The following is a 17,111-nucleotide window of genomic DNA, read 5'->3' as shown; positions in this document are numbered from 1 at the left end:
GTCCCATAGTTTGTAGACGCTATAACATGCAAACTAATCAATATATGCTTATGGGATTTTTTCTCTACCAAAAATATATAGCAGAATATATTTTGGCATAAATTTGTGAAGAATTTAATTTTTTTATTTGATGTTTTATAGCAAAAAATAAAACTTTTTTTTTTTTTGCAAAATTGTCGTTTTTTTGTTTAAAATGTAGAAAAGTAAAAAATGCAGGAGGTGATCAAATTCCACCAAAAGAAAGCTCTATTTGTGGAAAAACAATTATATAAATTTCATTTATGTACAGTGTTGCATGACCGCGCAATTGTCAGTTAACGTAATGCAGCGCCTTATTGCAAAAAAAATGGCCTGGTCAGGAAGGGGGTAAATTTTCCGGAGGTCAAGTGGTTAAAAGGGGGATATAGAGGGCTCTTCTCCATGTTACTATTTGAAAGTGATTTTTTTTTAAATAGATATTACAAAATACATACATTTCTTGTGGACCACACTGCCAAGTAATGCACTGATGTAGAGAACTTGTCTGCTGAAGTCCCTTCAGTAAACCAATGCCAAACATGATCACCTGGTTCCCCACTGTGCTTAGGGGTTCCTCTTGCTAATCCCCATGTAACTGCAGGATGTAGGGGTTTGGGGAAACCTTCAAAAGGGTTACCTAGAATTAGGTTTTCATTTGTTAGTTGCTGATTCAAAGTCCATTTAAAACTACACTGCTCCATTAAATTAAAGGAACACTTTAAAACACGTCAGATCTCAATGGGAAAATATATCATGCTGGATATATAAACTGATATGGACTGGGTAATGTGTTAGGAATGTAAGGATGCCCCATCGTTTCATGGAAATGAAGATTATCAACCTACAGCGGACTGAATTCAAAGACACCCCGAAAATCAAAGTGAAATAATGATGCAGCAGGCTAGTCCATTTTGCTGAAATTCATTGCAGCAACTCAGAATAGTACTCAGAAGTTTGTGTGGCCCTCACGTGCTTGTATGTATGCCTGACAACATCAGGGAATGCTCCTAATGAGACAACAGATGGTGTCCTGGGGTATTTCCTCCCAGATCTGGACCAGGGCATCACTGAGCTACTGGACAGTCTGAGGTGCAAACTGGTGTGTCGAATGGACTGAAACATGATATCCCAGAGATGTTCTATTGGATTTAGGTCAGGCGAGCATCGGGGCCATTCAATGGTATAAATTCCTTCATCCTCCAGGAAGTGCCTGCATACTCTCACCACATGAGGCCAGGCATTGTCATGCACCAGGAGGAACCCAGGACCTACACCAGTGTAGGGTCTGCAAATGGGTCCAAGGATTTCATACCAATACCTAATGGCAATCAGGGTGTAATTGTTTAGCCTGTAGAGGTCTGTGCATCCCTCTATGGATATTCCTCCCCAGACCATCACTTGCCCATCACCAAAATGGTCATGCTGAACAATGTTACCGGTTGGCATAACATTCTCCATGGCTTCTCCAGACCCTTTCATGTCTGTCACATGTGCTCAGGGTGAACCTGCTCTCATCTGTGAAAAGCACAGGGCACCAGTGTCAGACCTGACAATTCTGGTGTTCAATGGCAAATGCCAATTGAGCTCTATGGTGCTGGGCAGTGACCACAGGGCCTACTAGAGGATGTTGGGCCTGCAGGTCACTCTCATAAAGTCTGTTTCTGATTGTTTGGACAGAGGCATTCACACCAGTGGCCTGCTGGATGTAATTTTGTTGTGTTCTGGCAGTGCTCATCCTGTTCCTCCTTGCACAAAAGATCAGATACCGGTCCTGCTGATGGGTTAAGGACCTTGTACAACCCTGTCCAGCTCTCCTAGAGCAACTGCCTGTCTCCTGGAATCTCCTCCATGCTCTTGAGACTGTGCTGGGAGACACAGCAAACCTTTTGGCAATGGAATGTATTATTGTGCCATGCTGGAGGAGTTGGACTGCCTGTGCAACCTTTGTAGGGTCCAGGTATGGCCTCATGCTACCGGTAATGACACTGACCCTAGCCAAATGCAAAACTAGTGAAAAAAAAGAAACGATGAGTAGGGAAAAGAATGTCAGTGGCCTCCACCTGTAAAACCATTCCTCTTTGGGGGTCGTCTAATTGTTGCCCATTTAGTACACCTGTTATTAATTTCATTAACACCAAAGCAGCTGAAACTGATTAACAACCCCCTCTGCTACTTACAAGACCAGATCAATATCCCAGGAGTTTAACTGACTTGATGCTATACTCTGCTCAAAAAAATTAAAGGCACATTTTAATCAGTTTATATGTCCATCAAATACAGTAGTATCCTGTCCACAGGCGTATAACAGTGATCCATGACTTCACTGCAAAACTGAATTGTTCATCACTCTGTTAAGAAAGTGGGAACAAGAGCTACTGGCAGGATTAACAGATAACAAAACTATGTGACAGGAAGGACTCAGAAAACAAGACTGCACCTTGTATCTCCTTTTATATTATTTTTCTCATAATTCCACTTTATTGCAGGCTGTAGGAAGAGATGGTTTTTGTCCACACGCAGCAGTGCCCCATGTCAGGAAGATCTGTAAAAATGCATCTTTTTGCTTGAGGGGTCTTTGGAGCATTTTTTTTAGCATTTTCTAAGGTGCACAAATCAGAGAACAATGATCTGCTGCAATTTTTTTTTTTTTTTTTTTTTTAAGAGGAAACGGTTCTTGTGGTAACCATACAAATCCTATATGAAAGGATGCTATTCTAGGACACGGAGCTCAGAGGACAAAAAACAACTATGTCTTAAAAAAAAAAATTTTCACTTTGAACTTGCACAGCCGGCTGGAATTGACTGCATCAAGCAAATGCGGTTGCCTCATTCACGAGCACTAAGGAAATAACAGGAAAAGAAAGGCCTACAAATTGGCAGATCAGGAAATCTGGACATCTGCAGACAATCCCAAAATCTTCAGCCCTATGTACATTTCTTTTGTACATAAAAAAAGACAATGTAAGGGAATGGGGATATGGAAAAAACAATTAGAGGCACTTTTAAACTCCAATAATGAACTTATTTAAACAAATATTTAAATTTAAAGCATTTTGGTACAGCTCTACAATGAGTGCAACAAAAACACTGTTGGTTCTGCTAATAAGAGTTCAGCACAGGATGGAATCTGCTTGAAAGATTATCAGTTACAGTGCTCCCAGGTCCCTGTGAACTACAGAACACCTCCCTCTACGTTATAGAGAAGGGTGCAGGAAATGCAGAGGTGAGTTGTGGAAGAAGAGTGCAGGAAGTGCAAAGGTGAGCTGTAGAAGAGGGGTGCAGGGAGTACAAAAGTGAGATGTGGATGAGTGGTGCAAAGGTGAGGCACTTTTTTCTGCTTACAAAATATGTGTTGAGCCATGCAGGGTAGGATTAAAAAAAAACAAAAAAAACTAGAGGACCACTGTTACACCATTACGATTGCCCTTAGCAATCAGATTTGGTGTCTAATTTTCAAACTGGAGGTTAGCAGGTGAATGTTGACTGGTATCTTTAGGCAATAGCCCTTTTCTTTAATATGCACATTCAGATTTCAGCAGATGGATCATGTGGCCCCTCATCAGCTGCCCCTGTAGTTTTCATGCAGACATGCAAATATGTACATTAACACAGGGCACCACTCAGCAATTAGAAGGTTGAAATTAATCTTCAGCTTTGTCTGTGAAACTCAGGTTCCACTAAATAAATTTGCAAAGGCTTTGACAAGACTTATGTTACAATGGTGCTCCTTAGGCATTGTCCAAAAGGTAGAAATGACATAATATTCTTTCATTATATAAGAAAGTTCCCATACCTGTACTTACTATTGCATCATTCAGAGCAGACAGCTAATGTTAGTCATAAAACCAAAATTGTAATGAGTGTCTTGCTTGAACCAGTAATTGGAATGACTCACAAAGTGTTTGCTCCAACCTCTGAACATCTGTGTACTGGCCAGGATAGCATTCCCTGCCCATAACTCCTAACCAGGGGCAGACTGACCATTTGGAAACTTGGGCACTGCCCGAGGGCCCGGGGTCAGTAGGGGGCCCCATGAGATGCGCCTGGTACCTTTTTCATAGGCTTTTTTGAGTTTGGGCAAGGACACAGGGGCCCCATGATCCCCTATTGCCCGGGGGGCCCCATGAGTTGTCAGTCCGCCCCTGCTCCTAACACACACTTGAGCACTGGCCAGAGTTTCCAAACTTGCCTGGAAATGCTTTGAAGGGGCTGGTGAGTGTGGCTGCATCAGCAACCTATCTTCTCCTAAACCAGGGGTGTCCAACCTGCGGCCCAAGATGGCCCAACACAAAATCATAAACTTAGAAATACTGCTACAGGGCGGCACAGGTGTGCAAAATCATATATATACATATACACACAGTATATATAATTTCGCACTTCCAGGTAGGGGGCGCAAGCCCTACCCATGCCGCCATTCATGGTCGCGGCTGTCAATTACGGGTCAACGGTGGTTATTACTCGCCGGTGCCCGGTGATTACCAAGGATCCCTGACAGGGAGGAGATCTGTTTTGTTTACTAACAGTTCTCCTCCCTGTCAGCTTGGGCACACTACTTGGGCACAACACAGCCATCCAAAGCAGTGTGCTTACAGTGAAGCACACAGACACCACCCCCTAGTAAAACACTCCCTGCACACAGTTAACCCTTTGATCGCCCCTCATGTTAACCCCTTCCTCTCCAGTGCAATTAGTACGTCAGTGCTTTTTTTTTTTATGCAGCACTGATCACTGTATTGGTGTCGCTGGGGATGTCAGTGACACCAACTCAGTTCCCCCCCAATGTCAGAATGTCCGCCACAGTCCCGCTATAAGATGCTGATCGCCACCATTACTAGTAAAAGTACAAAATAAAAACCCCAGTATATATACCTCCGTTTGTAAACGGTATAACTTTCACGTAAGCCAATTTACACGTTTAGAATTTTTTTTTTTTAGCAAAGACAGAATACATTTTGGCCTCAGTTTTTGACAAAATTTGATTTTTTACATTTTTTTACTACATGTTTAACAGCAAAAATTCAAAATATTTTTTTCTCAAAATTGTTGGTCTTTTTTTATAGCGCAAAAAATAAAAAACGCACAGGCAATCAAATACCACCAAAAGCTCAATTTGTGGGAAAAAAGGACGTAAAAAGGACATGAATTTAATTTGACTGCGCAATTGTCAGTTAAAGTAACGTACTGCCGTAAAGCAAAAAATGGCCTGGTCAGGAAGGGGGGGGGGGGGGGGGGTTAAAAATGTTTTGTTTTTTATTTTTTTGTAAAAATGCATTTACGCTTAGCAAAAATATGCGGCCCAAGCAAATTTGACAGTGTCTCTTCACTGGACTTTTACAAATTTTATCTTCCCAAATAAAAATCTCCCACTCTTCACAATCACGCCTTATTTATGTCATCTGTTTTCGGCAGCACCTATAATTGTGAGCAACTTTTGTCAGGGATGAAGCATGCATAGGGCAAAATTTGAACCAAAATATCTTATGAGCACCTTGAGAATTACTACTACATCCATCGAACCAGATATTGATGCACTTGTTTATCTATAAAAAAAAGTGTCCAATATCGCACTAGTTTTATGTTGCCCATTTTTACAATAAAAAAAATATTGCCCCAAAAATTTTGAATTACTCAGATAGGTACATTATCTATATCATTGGTCAGTAACTTGTCATCTGCCCAACTTTTTGTGCTCATCAGTTATCCTTGGTGTTAGTGTCTTATGTGTACCCCATGACTATTCCTCTTCTTCCAATGTGGCCCAGGAAAGTCAAAAGGTTGGACACCCTTGTCCTAAACCACTTTGAAAATCACATTTGGCCTTTCCTGTCAAGACTGTGAGGTGCATTAGGAACTACTCACCCACTTGAGCCCAAGAAAGATCCCCATTTATTTCCATACTACTCCCTAGGGTGCTACAGGAACATTAAAACATGGCTTTTGATTCCAAACCTGTAGTACAAGAGTTGCACAAAAGCAATTGTCACCCAGGATTTCCATCCACTTGGGACACCTGTGCCGCTGGCTAAACATATGAGTGAAAGCATGATTTAAGGGCAAACCTTGAGAAATGTTGGCAAACACTTCAGCATGACTTAATTGTTTTAAAACCAGATAAAATATGTAACAGAACTCATGATTTCTGGCTAGAACGTAAGTGAACAGAGAAAAAAAACCCTTCACACAGTATCATAAATATATTTCTAAAATTAAAAATATTCCAATACAATAAGCAGGGATAAAACGGGTTTACATTTTGTGTTTGACATTAGAAGCAAAAAACAAAGGCAATGGGATTGTGTATGCACTTCTTCATAAGTCAGCCGCAGCCGGAAATTCTCCATAGAGACAGCAGGTCTTCCTGTGCACTCCTACAGATCATGACACCTTCAAAATATGGAATAGGTTTGGCAGATACATTCATCAGCATTATGCTAGCCATACATGTTCTCGATACAATGATCATTTGGAAGGGTTGTATCATGCATCCCAATGGAAAATCCATTTAGAATTTTAACAAGTCACTTTTGTGTTGTATAGAATGATTGCTAAAGATAGTTTGAAACTAAAATTGTGATTGTGGCACATATGGCCAGCATTAGAATTGTAGTAAACTTGTCATATTGAATATGATATATGCTAGGCTGTTATCCTGACCCACTGGGTTCAATACTTTAGGAGTAACTGCTTTGGGCAAGTACACAGAGGTCTGAGAAATGTGAATGTACACCTGCATACTTCCTCAAAGTCAGTGACTGAAGTCGGGAAGGTCAGCAACTAGTCAATCTGTCAACTTACATTTTTATTTCTCTTACCAATTCAAATGCCTAACCTTCAGTGTAACTTTGAGTCCCATTAGTTGCCATAGGACACCAAAGATGGCCCCGAATGGACAAGTTCATGCTGATGTAAAAAAAAATCCCACCAGGCCTCCTTCTCCATTCAAGTTCCTGCTCATCTCATCCTCACAACATTCTTCAGTGTTTGCCCTCCTTTGTCCCAAGAAGAAAGTCCCCACAGATCTGAATAAGGCTATACTTCTTGCATATCAGAGTATTACCCCATTAAAATGTATATGGACTTACTGCACAGGTACAGTTGCCGCCAGAGAAGATTTCAGGTCAAAGAAAATGAAACCCCGAAGGCAGCCACCACTACCAGGCACAGGTTAAGTACGCACCTCTGTACAAGGTGTCTTGGTTAGACTAGGTTAGTGAGGGTGAGCTAGTGGTGTTATGTATAAATGTAAACTTGTCCTTTAAGTCAGACACTTCAACTAGGCTAAGTATGCACAAGCTTGCCTAATGGTGCAAGCCATATTAGTGAGATGGCCTTTAGGGAGGACCAGTCATGATGGATCTATACAAGAATCCGAATACTCAGGCTTAAATCATTTTATGTGTGCAGGCTTCTTTTTAAAAATGTTTATTTATTCCTTTATGTAGCTTTACTAACTTTGCCCAAGCCGGACACATGAACATGCAAAATCTGGTGCAGCTATGCATACTAACCAATCAACTTCCAGGTTTTATTGTTAAAGCTCAATTGAATAAGCAGATTGGCTTTCATGCACAGCTGCACCAGATTCAGAGTGCCCTAGTTTTAGTAAATCTCCCCCTATGGTTCAGATGTCATATCAGAGCTCTGCTCTTAAGATTACTGCTTTGTCGACTTCCTGGCTTCACACTGTCTCCCAGCTCCAGAGATTGCGTAACAGAGTCACACAAGGACCAAAGCTGTTTACATTGCTCAAAACCATGAGTGTCTGATTAGGACACCAGGAGCTAGGAGGGCCAAGCATGAAAGAGGCAGCAACTGCCAAGCTTTAGGATACCTTTGATCATTAAAGCAGAAGTGTCAGAAGTCTCACAAGTTTGTCAAACCTAAATGAGGATACAAAGTTAACAGTTTCAGTAGAAAGACAAGTGTATATTCCAATTCTTGTATACCTAAAATTACATACTGCTAAGAGCCTGAGAATATATATACAGTGGGGATCGAAAGTTTGGGCACCCCAGCTAAAAATATGTATTAATATGCATAAAGAAGCCAAGGAAAGATGGAAACATCTCCAAAAGGCATCAAATTACAGATTAGACATTCTTATAATATATGTCAACAAAAGTTAGATTTTATTTCCATCATTTACACTTTCAAAATAACAGAAAACAAAAAAATGGCGTCTGCAAAAGTTTGGGCACCCTGCAGAGTTAATATCTTGTACTGCCCCCTTTGGCAAATATCACAGCTTGTAAATGCTTTTTGTAGCCAGCCAAGAGTCTTTCAATTCTTGTTTGAGGTATCTTTGCCCATTCTTCCTTACAAAAGTCTTCCAGTTCTTTGAGATTTCTGGGCTGTCTGTCACGCACTGCTCTTTTAAGGTCTATCCATAGATTTTCAATTATGTTGAGGTCAGGAGATTGTGAAGGCCATGGCAAAACCTTCAGTTTACGCCTCTTGATGTAATCCCCCGTGGATTTCGGGGTGTGTTTAGGATCATTATCCATTTGTAGAAGCCATCCTCTCTTTAACTTCAGTTTTTTCACAGATGGCATCAAGTTACCATCCAAAATTTGCTGAAATTTTATTGAATCCATTTTTCCTTCTACTCGTGAGATGTTCCCTGTGCCACTGGATGCAACACAACCCCAAAGCATGATTGATCCAACCCCATGCTTAACAGTTGGACAGAGGTTCTTTTCATTAAATTCTGTGCCCCTTCTTCTCCAAACGTACCTTTGCTCATTCCGGCCAAAAAGTTCAATTTTAACCTCATCAGTCCACAGAACTTGTTTCCAAAATGCATCAGGCTTGTCTATATGTTCATTTGCAAAGTTCAAACGATGATTTTTGTGGTGAGGACGTAGAAGAGGTTTTCTTCTGATGACTCTTCCATGAAGACCATAATTGTACAAGTATCTCTTTATAGTGGAATAGTGTACCACAACTCCAGTGTCTGCCAGATCTTTCTGGAGGGATCGTGCAGTCAAACGTGGGTTTTGAATTGTTTTTCTCACAATCCTGCGAGCTATTCTGTCTGATATTTTTCTTGGTCTTCCAGATCTTGCTTTAACTTCCACTGTTCCTGATGACTGCCATTTCTTAATTACATTCCGAACAGAGGATATTGACATCTGAAAACGCTTTGCTATCTTCTTATAGCCTTCTCCAGCTTTGTGAGCGTCAACTATTTTCAGTTTCAGTTTTCTAGACAACTGCTTAGAAGAACCCATGGTGCTAATTGTTGGGGCAAGGTCAGATGAGTCTGGGCATTTAAAACCTTTGAGATTGACATCACCTGGTCTTCCCAGACGATGATTGAGAACAATCCATGACACTGGCAGGTCTCAGCTTGGCAAAGGGGGCAGTGCATGCTATAAATTCTGCAGGGTGCCCAAACTTTTGCAGACGCCATTTTTTTGTTTTCTGTTATTTTGAAAGTGTAAATGATGGAAATAAAATCTAACTTTTGTTGACATATTATAAGAATGTCTAATCTGTAATTTGATGCCTTTTGGAGATTTTTCCATCTTTCCTTGGCTTCTTTATGCACATTAATACATATTTTTAGCTGGGGTGCCCAAACTCTCGATCCCCACTGTATGTGTATGTATATGTATATATATATATATATATATATATATATATATCTATAAAATGTTTAAATAAATATTGTATTTATTCCATTGTTCTGTGTGCCACATTAGCAGATAAACCAGCCTTTGTTTTGCATGTACTCTGTGGTTTGCTCTATAGTGCTTTCAAGCTTATGTATCAACCACATACACAATGAACATTTCTAAAGCTTTTTTTGTTAAGGAACCCTCTTACAGAATAAAACATTATCAGTATGAAGAAGGGGATTCAGTTTGGTTGATTTTTTTTCAAGTACGAAATAAAATAGAAAAATTAAAAAAAAAAAAAGGAACACAATTAAATTAGTTTGTGCTGTATCTTGTGCTCTTATGTAACAGTCCACGTCCTATTACCTGCCGGGGAGGAGTAGCTAGTTAGGAAAAAAAAAAAGTAAAATCAGATGAACTTCATTTTCAAATACGCCTCCAATATATTGTTGGCCATATTGCTCAATTGTGCCACCTGCTGGTGGAAAGCCATTATCCTTTGTTGCAGCAGGACCCTCTTAGGATGTGTTTCAGCATTAGTAAGGATCCAAAAGTATCTTGGTTTAATTTTGTCCTTCAAACTTTATCTGGATTCAAGGAGATTGTGTGTGATTTGATGACCCGGTTCATAATGTGGTTTTTCCTTTTTTTTTTTTTTTTTTTTTTTACCTCCTCCTTTTTTTTATGGCTATAAGAATGGAAAAGGACCAGTTTTGTAACAGCATAAAAAATAGCTTTTCACAGTTCTGAGTTATTTCCTACTCTCAAGCGTCTCCTGCAATGTTGCACCATTTTGGCTTTGGTGTGCCTACAGCTGTGAAGCGGAGACTGAAGCTGCAGCCTCAAGCAGGGAACTTCCATCCTTCGCAGGTTGGTTCAGCACAGACGGATTTCAGTTGCAGATTGCAAGCCAGAGGCAGCAAGAATGTGGCATTTAAAGGGTCTGGAGAAATCTCCACCACAGTCATGTGTCAAATGCTGGAGCCATCAGCTTTCAAACAGTGGATGCTTAAGATTCAGAGCATGCAGATACAGTACCGGCACTATAAATAATCTCCGCAGCGCAGGAATGCACTATACCAACAGACACACATTGGCTGCTTCTCTTGTCCTGGGCTGCTGTCATGTTTTTTTTCATTCTGCAGAGACGGAGCTAAACTCTGCTGGCCTGCATCTCATTGCAGCATATGGGCATTTCCATCCTGTGCAATACCTTGAGGGTCCGGAGCTGTGTATGAGAAGTTCCTGAACTCATCCTGATTAATCATTGGGATCAACCGCTCATCGATCGGGGTTAACACTGCTTCCTCTTTAATGAACTCTGGGTCGAAGTTGCTCACATCGTCCCTGGTTTTCTGGACAATAAAATAAGAAACATTATTTCACAGTCAAATCATCGAAGAATAGTTTACTCAGCAACATGAATCACTGAAGTTTCCTGAGATGTTAAGTAAAAGAGGACTCGGAGCTAAAGGTCTGGACTAACCTCATTTATAAAAAGTTCTACCCAGAACCCCGACCCTAGTCACATAGCCCTGCCTTCCACAAAATAAAACTCCAAGATCTCCTTTTACATTCCTATGCATCTCTGTATCAGAATCTAGACTTGCATGCGCAACTCCATTTACACTCTCAGAAAAGTCACAGATGGCAGGAAAGAGTTCTTTACTGTGGAAGCGACATATTTGGGTTGATTTACTAATCAATTGAGCTGTTCATGTTGCAAGGGAATTTTCCCTTGGTTTAGTGACTCACATTGCACAGAATGCCCAATCAAGCAAGGTAGAAAAAAAAAGTATTTTTGCTTGCATATGATTAGATGAAGGAAGTCAGCAGAGCTTCACTTCTCTATGTTTGGGGGAATTCCCTTGCAGAATACAAATTCTCTTCAAAGTGAACAGCCTATTTGCCTTTAGTAAATCAACCTCAAAATGTTTCTTCTGCAATAAAAAAGCCTGTCTGCTTTCCCATATTTTATGTAAAGTTCCACTTTAGCAAACACATATGCAGGCTTTTTATAGTGTTCCCATTCTGAAGAAGTGGGGTTATTTTATAGATGAGCACTATAAAAAGCCTGCATATGCTCTTGCTAAAGTGGAACTTTACATAAAATATGTGCAAACAGACAGGGTTTTTTATTGCAGAAGTAACATGCTGAGGGTGTTTTACTAAGCCTAGGTTCACACTTGCCCACACTATGCAGGGTGGTTGCAGCTGCAGGAATCGCACTTGTTCCTGCATCCGCAACCACCCATAGCTAAATCACGCTGCTCTTAAGGAACATGCGGGTCTGCCATTCATTCTTAATGACACCCCCATGGATCTCAACCCACAGTGCATTTGCAGGTGCGGGGATCGCAGGGAAATCACATGGTCAAAAGCATCATACAATTTTCATGCGGCCATTCAAATGACCTGCACAAGTGGGAACCTGGTGTACAGGCAAATAGGCTGTTCACTTTGCAAGAGAATTTGTACTCTGCAGAGAATTACTCTTCACATAATGAATGATGTTTTTGCTTTTTAATTTTTTTGTTTTTGCATGTGACTTTTTATTCATTGCAAAGTGAGTGAGTCACATGAGTTAAGGAAAATGCCCCTTGCAAAGTGAACAGCTTATCTGCCTTGTGTAAAAACAAGCTCAGCATGTTTCTTCTTTAATAACCTGCCGGTTTACACACATTTTATGTAAAGTTCCACTTTAGCAGAAGCATATGCAGGTGTTTTATAGTGCTCGTTTTGAAGCAGTGCTGTTATTTTATAGACATTACTAACCTTGAGAGATCACTTTTAAGCTGTTTACACAGCCCCGGAGTGCCAATAGAATAGATTATCTGCAAAATTGTTGTTTAAAACCAATTCTGTTCATATTTACTCGATGGACAGGTAGACGGATGGATGGAAGCCTTTGCAAACAACCCCTATTTCCAGGCCAAAATAGCATCAACAAGAAAATGGGGTAAACATTCTGGAACTTACTTCTGCTCAGGATACTGCTAAACCAGTAGAACAAACTAGGTCTATGTCACACAAGCAATCCAGATGCTAGGGATAGGATCTAACAGAACACTTAAATTTGGCTATGGCATTCATTAGCCGGATCAGCGAGATGTCGCTCCCCTGTTAGCAAGTGGCATTCTCCAGTATTCTGGCCAAGCGAGGGTGTGATTCCAATAGGATAAGTAGAAGGTTCTTTTCTGTGCTTCTGCTAGCAGAAGAATCACCTGTGTGACATGGTGTGATGAAGAACGCCTTTCACTTTTCATTTGCCCTACAAGTAAACAGTTGCCTAGTCTAAGGGATTGGAGAGTGTCCATCAGATTTAAATCGAAGATGAATGAGCCCAAAAGTCTCAGGGCTCCTTGTGCATCTACTCAGATGGTATGTCCACTTGTGGACTGACCACAATCTGCCTGGACCCATGACAAATTAACAAATTCAGTCTGTAAATCTTTGGACTAGATAAGGCTTCTGCGTTCTGAGCCGGAATCTACTGTAAATGGACCAAACTACAGTGATGACTTTGGAATATGTAATACTTACAATTCTGGGCCTAAATGGAGGCTCAATTTCTTTTCGGTTGAGTTGATCCCAGTTAATGTCTTTGAAAAACGGATGCCAAATGATGGCTTTCTCTCCCCCTAAGGCCAGGCTTCCAAGGCGCTTATTGGGCTTTTTCTTCATGAACTAAAAAGAGAGGGAAGCATGCAATTAGTAAACTTTACTGAGATCTTCCTACATACATAAAATGATAAATCATGAGAAGTTATCAGGTTTTTTTTCAGTAATTCCAGTTCCTTCCTAATACTGATATTATCTACATCACAACAAATCATATAAAGTGAATAAAAAAATCCAATAAGGAGAGCGGTAGCCTCTCCTAATGTCCAAAGCAGGTGTGCAGATCCAGGAATTTAGCACAGAGATCTCACTATCAGAGCCCCTTAGGAAAGAATGAATGAATTTACTGCACGAAAATGGACAAGTGTGAACTTGCCCTACCGGCTGTGTATAGAAAAATGCATCTGAAGCAACCAAAGCCTTGCCCCGGCTCCTTATCACACATCTTTTATTATTATTATTATTCAGTATTTATAAAGCGCCAATAGTTCGCTCAGCACTGTACATTACAAAGGGGGACAGAACATGTGACAGAACAATACCAATACAATGCAAAAATTTGAGGGGATCGAGGGCCCTGCTCTTTCGAGCTTACAATCTAGGATATGGAACAATGTCTGGGTTCTCTGGTCCTGTGTGGGCTGTAATTGTGCTGTCTAGAGTAGCTGTTACAGTCTTGTTTATTGCTGTTTATCAGATAGGAAATGTTGTAGTTTCTAAAGGCCCACAGTGCCTTATGCAGTGCCTTTTGATAAATGTGATCCTGTGTACATATAATCTACTTTCCTTTAAAGCTACACCAGACAAACAGGTAAATCCACAGCTGAAATACATAGAGGAGCATTGACGTAGCTCTCAAAAGATTTGATTTTATCCATCCAGTCCAAACAATTACCCAGCTATGCCAGACAGCATGGCCTGTAAGTACTATAACTAGATACCCTCCCTACTCCCAGGATGTAAAGCGGGCCATAGATGGATCGATTTTTTATTTTCAGCCAGCAGGTTAGACACACCCACAAAAAAAATGAACAGATTTCTCCATCCACACAAGTGGGATGGATAGAGGAATCCTCCCCCACTGACACATTGTATTCTGACAGATGGACTCTCTGCTGTCAAAATACAAAGATGAGTGGCTGCAGCTGCTGATCAAGAAAAGTTTTCAAAAAAGCTAAATCGATTTCTGTCAAGCAGGAGTGGCCACACATGGACTGGAGTCCCTGCTGAACTTTCCAACTATCGATCCACCTATGGCCGGCTTAACTGGACAATACAAAGGCAGCAACATAACGATGAAGTAATTTCTTTGCTCGTTCCTCATCAGCACATGTGCATGCAAGACACCTGATTGGCCCCAGATACTGCCTCTGTCTCAGTGTTGTTGTACAGAGAATTACAAGAGACAGAAATCAAGTCAAATTCAGGTATTTAGATTAGTTGCATTTAAAATCCATATTTGTAACAATTGTTTTTTCACATATATGCCCTGAGTCCAGCTGTAATACTTTCACTTACTGAATCATTCATCCTTTTAAGTACAAATTTCAGCACTCTGTGTGATTCTCCAGGCAGCCATCCAAAGCACTACTGTCTTGGCTCATGTGCCAGCTGAGAAGATATTTACAGCAGCTGTATATCTTTCTCCTGCTGACCTTCTGAAGGACATGGCTCCTCAAGTGTTTGGCTCCATCAATAATAGTTTAACAAGCCTGACAACTCCAGCTTGTTTGATTCCTACCCACCATTAATCTTGGAGCACAATATTTTTAGCATTTGCTTAAGTCTCCAGCTTCTTGATAACCTCGTGACCTCCAGTAGAGGTGAATGACTGCTTTGTAGAAAATCTGTATGCAGTTAAATGAAGTGGTTTTCCTAGCCAATGCATTGTCTGGTAGTTCATATCTTTTCATACCAATGTATGCTTGCTATAATACTGCTGCAATCATGAGAGTTTCCATGCTTAAGCCCAAAAATGACTTCTGAATTTGGCACTGGCATGCTTTTATATGTCCTAATTACTTTTTTAACCACTAGCCTACCGGGCACTTTCACCCCCTTCCTGCCCAGGCCAATTTCCAGCTTTCAGTGCTGTCACACTTTGAATGACAATTGCGCGGTCATGCAACACTGTACCCATATGACATTTTTATCTTTTTTTGAGACAGATAGAGCTTTCTTTTGGTGGTATTTAATCACCTCTGGGATTTTTATTTTTTCTTAAACAAACAAAAAACCACTGAAATTTTTGAAAAAAAAAACTTTTTTCTTAGTTTTTGTTATACAATTTTGTAAATAAGTGATTTTTCTCCTTCACTGATGTGCGTTAATGAGGCTGCAGTGATGGGCACTGATAGGCTGCACTGATGGACACTGATAGGTGGCACTGAGGAGGCACTGGTAGGTTGCACTGATGGGCATTGACAGGCATCACTGATGGGCACTGAAAGTCAGCACTGATAGGCAGCATTGATAGGCGGCACTGACTGGCACTGTTAGGCAGCACTGACTGGCACTGTTAGGCGGCACTGACAGGCGGCACTGATGCGCACTTATAGGCGACACTGATTGGCAGCACTGATAGGTGGCACTGATTGGCATTGATAGGTGGCACTGACTGGCACTGATGGGTGACATTGAAAGGCAGCTCAGATGGGCACTATGTGGCACTGATGTGCACTGGTATGCACTGATATGTGGCATTGATGTGGCACTGACACGTGGCACTGATGGACACTGACAGGTGGCCATCAGTGCCCTGATGGATCAGTGTACATGTCCGCTCCGCGCAAAGCCGATTTCTGGCTCTCCTCTCCTCTCGAGCTGTCAGCGTGACAGCTCAAGAGGAGAGAAATGCCGATAACCGGCATTTCCGTGTTTACATGTGATCAGCTGTGATTGGACACAGCTGATCATATGACTGAGCCGACATCTTCGGCTCTTTCCGTGATCCGCTGTGTCCGAGGGACACAGCGCACCGGCAATCGCCGCGCTGCGCGCTCCCTGAGCCGCGCATGCGCGGTGAGAATGGAAGGACGTCATATGATGTCCTATCAGAATGAGAGAACCACCTTGCGCCCATCATTGTACTATATGGCGGGTGGAAGGTGGTTAAACTAGGTAAATATCTGCCCCAATATACAGTTCCTGCGACTGCTTCATCCCTCTCCTGTGCTCCCACTTTTCAGCACAACCCTTTATCTGATACCGTATGACCCCTCCCCTTTACACTTAAAATGACCATGTCACTGGACAGCCACTGTCAAAGTACCTCCAGCATACGCGTACAGGAACAACATCAACCCTGACACTATTCCCAATGTGTCCTACAATACACATGGAAATACAAATTGCTTGGAGCGCGAATCTTTGCATGTCCCTCCAGTGAAAAATTCCTGCTCCTAGCAATTCCGTACAGTGGGACTTTAGTTCTGCTTTAATAAAGCTTTAATATTTTTTTATGGTTGGAGTTGTCATTTAATTATTTATGTAATGATGCATTGCGTGTTTCTACAAACAATTTTGCAGTTTTGCATCTGTCCCCGATTACCAATTCTTGCTTCTTTTAACTAGTTTAAATTAGTTTGGGATAGCTACATTTACAGTAAAGGCCCCTTTCAGATGCAGCAGACTCCATCAAGCGGTTCTGCCTGCTCAGCGGGGATCTCTCCGCTGATTCCTGCAGAGCAGGCAGATGATAGGTCTGTATCTGCTCTGCTATGCTGACACTATTCCTCCCACTGATACCAACAATGGAGCAAAATTCCTGCTACTGACATCAGCAATGGGGCCCATTGACACTAACAACGGGGTCCTATTTTTCCCACTGACACGAACAACAGGGCAATA

At 41.3% G+C, this 17,111-nt stretch overlaps 1 protein-coding gene across 1 annotated transcript in view; it reads right to left on the bottom strand.

The window, feature by feature from the left end:
- Nucleotides 1-9,810: 9,810 nt before the first annotated feature.
- The window catches only part of PRKCH (protein kinase C eta), a 240,936-nt gene continuing 233,635 nt past the window's right edge, over nucleotides 9,811-17,111 (bottom strand). The window contains exons 13-14 of the mRNA XM_089687472.1: nucleotides 13,185-13,328; nucleotides 9,811-10,996 (exon numbers count right to left, since the gene is read on the bottom strand). Coding sequence (XP_089543598.1) covers nucleotides 10,817-10,996; nucleotides 13,185-13,328 — 324 coding nt within the window. The 3' untranslated portion in view covers nucleotides 9,811-10,816. The remainder of the gene's footprint in view (nucleotides 10,997-13,184; nucleotides 13,329-17,111) is intronic.

Source organism: Staurois parvus, unplaced genomic scaffold (genome assembly GCF_062004578.1).
Source record: "Staurois parvus isolate SC_StPar_1 unplaced genomic scaffold, SC_StPar_1.0 ptg000426l, whole genome shotgun sequence".
Taxonomy (NCBI): domain Eukaryota; kingdom Metazoa; phylum Chordata; class Amphibia; order Anura; family Ranidae; genus Staurois; species Staurois parvus.
Note: the sequence above shows the minus strand (reverse complement) of the source record. Positions and strands in the feature narration are given on the sequence as shown.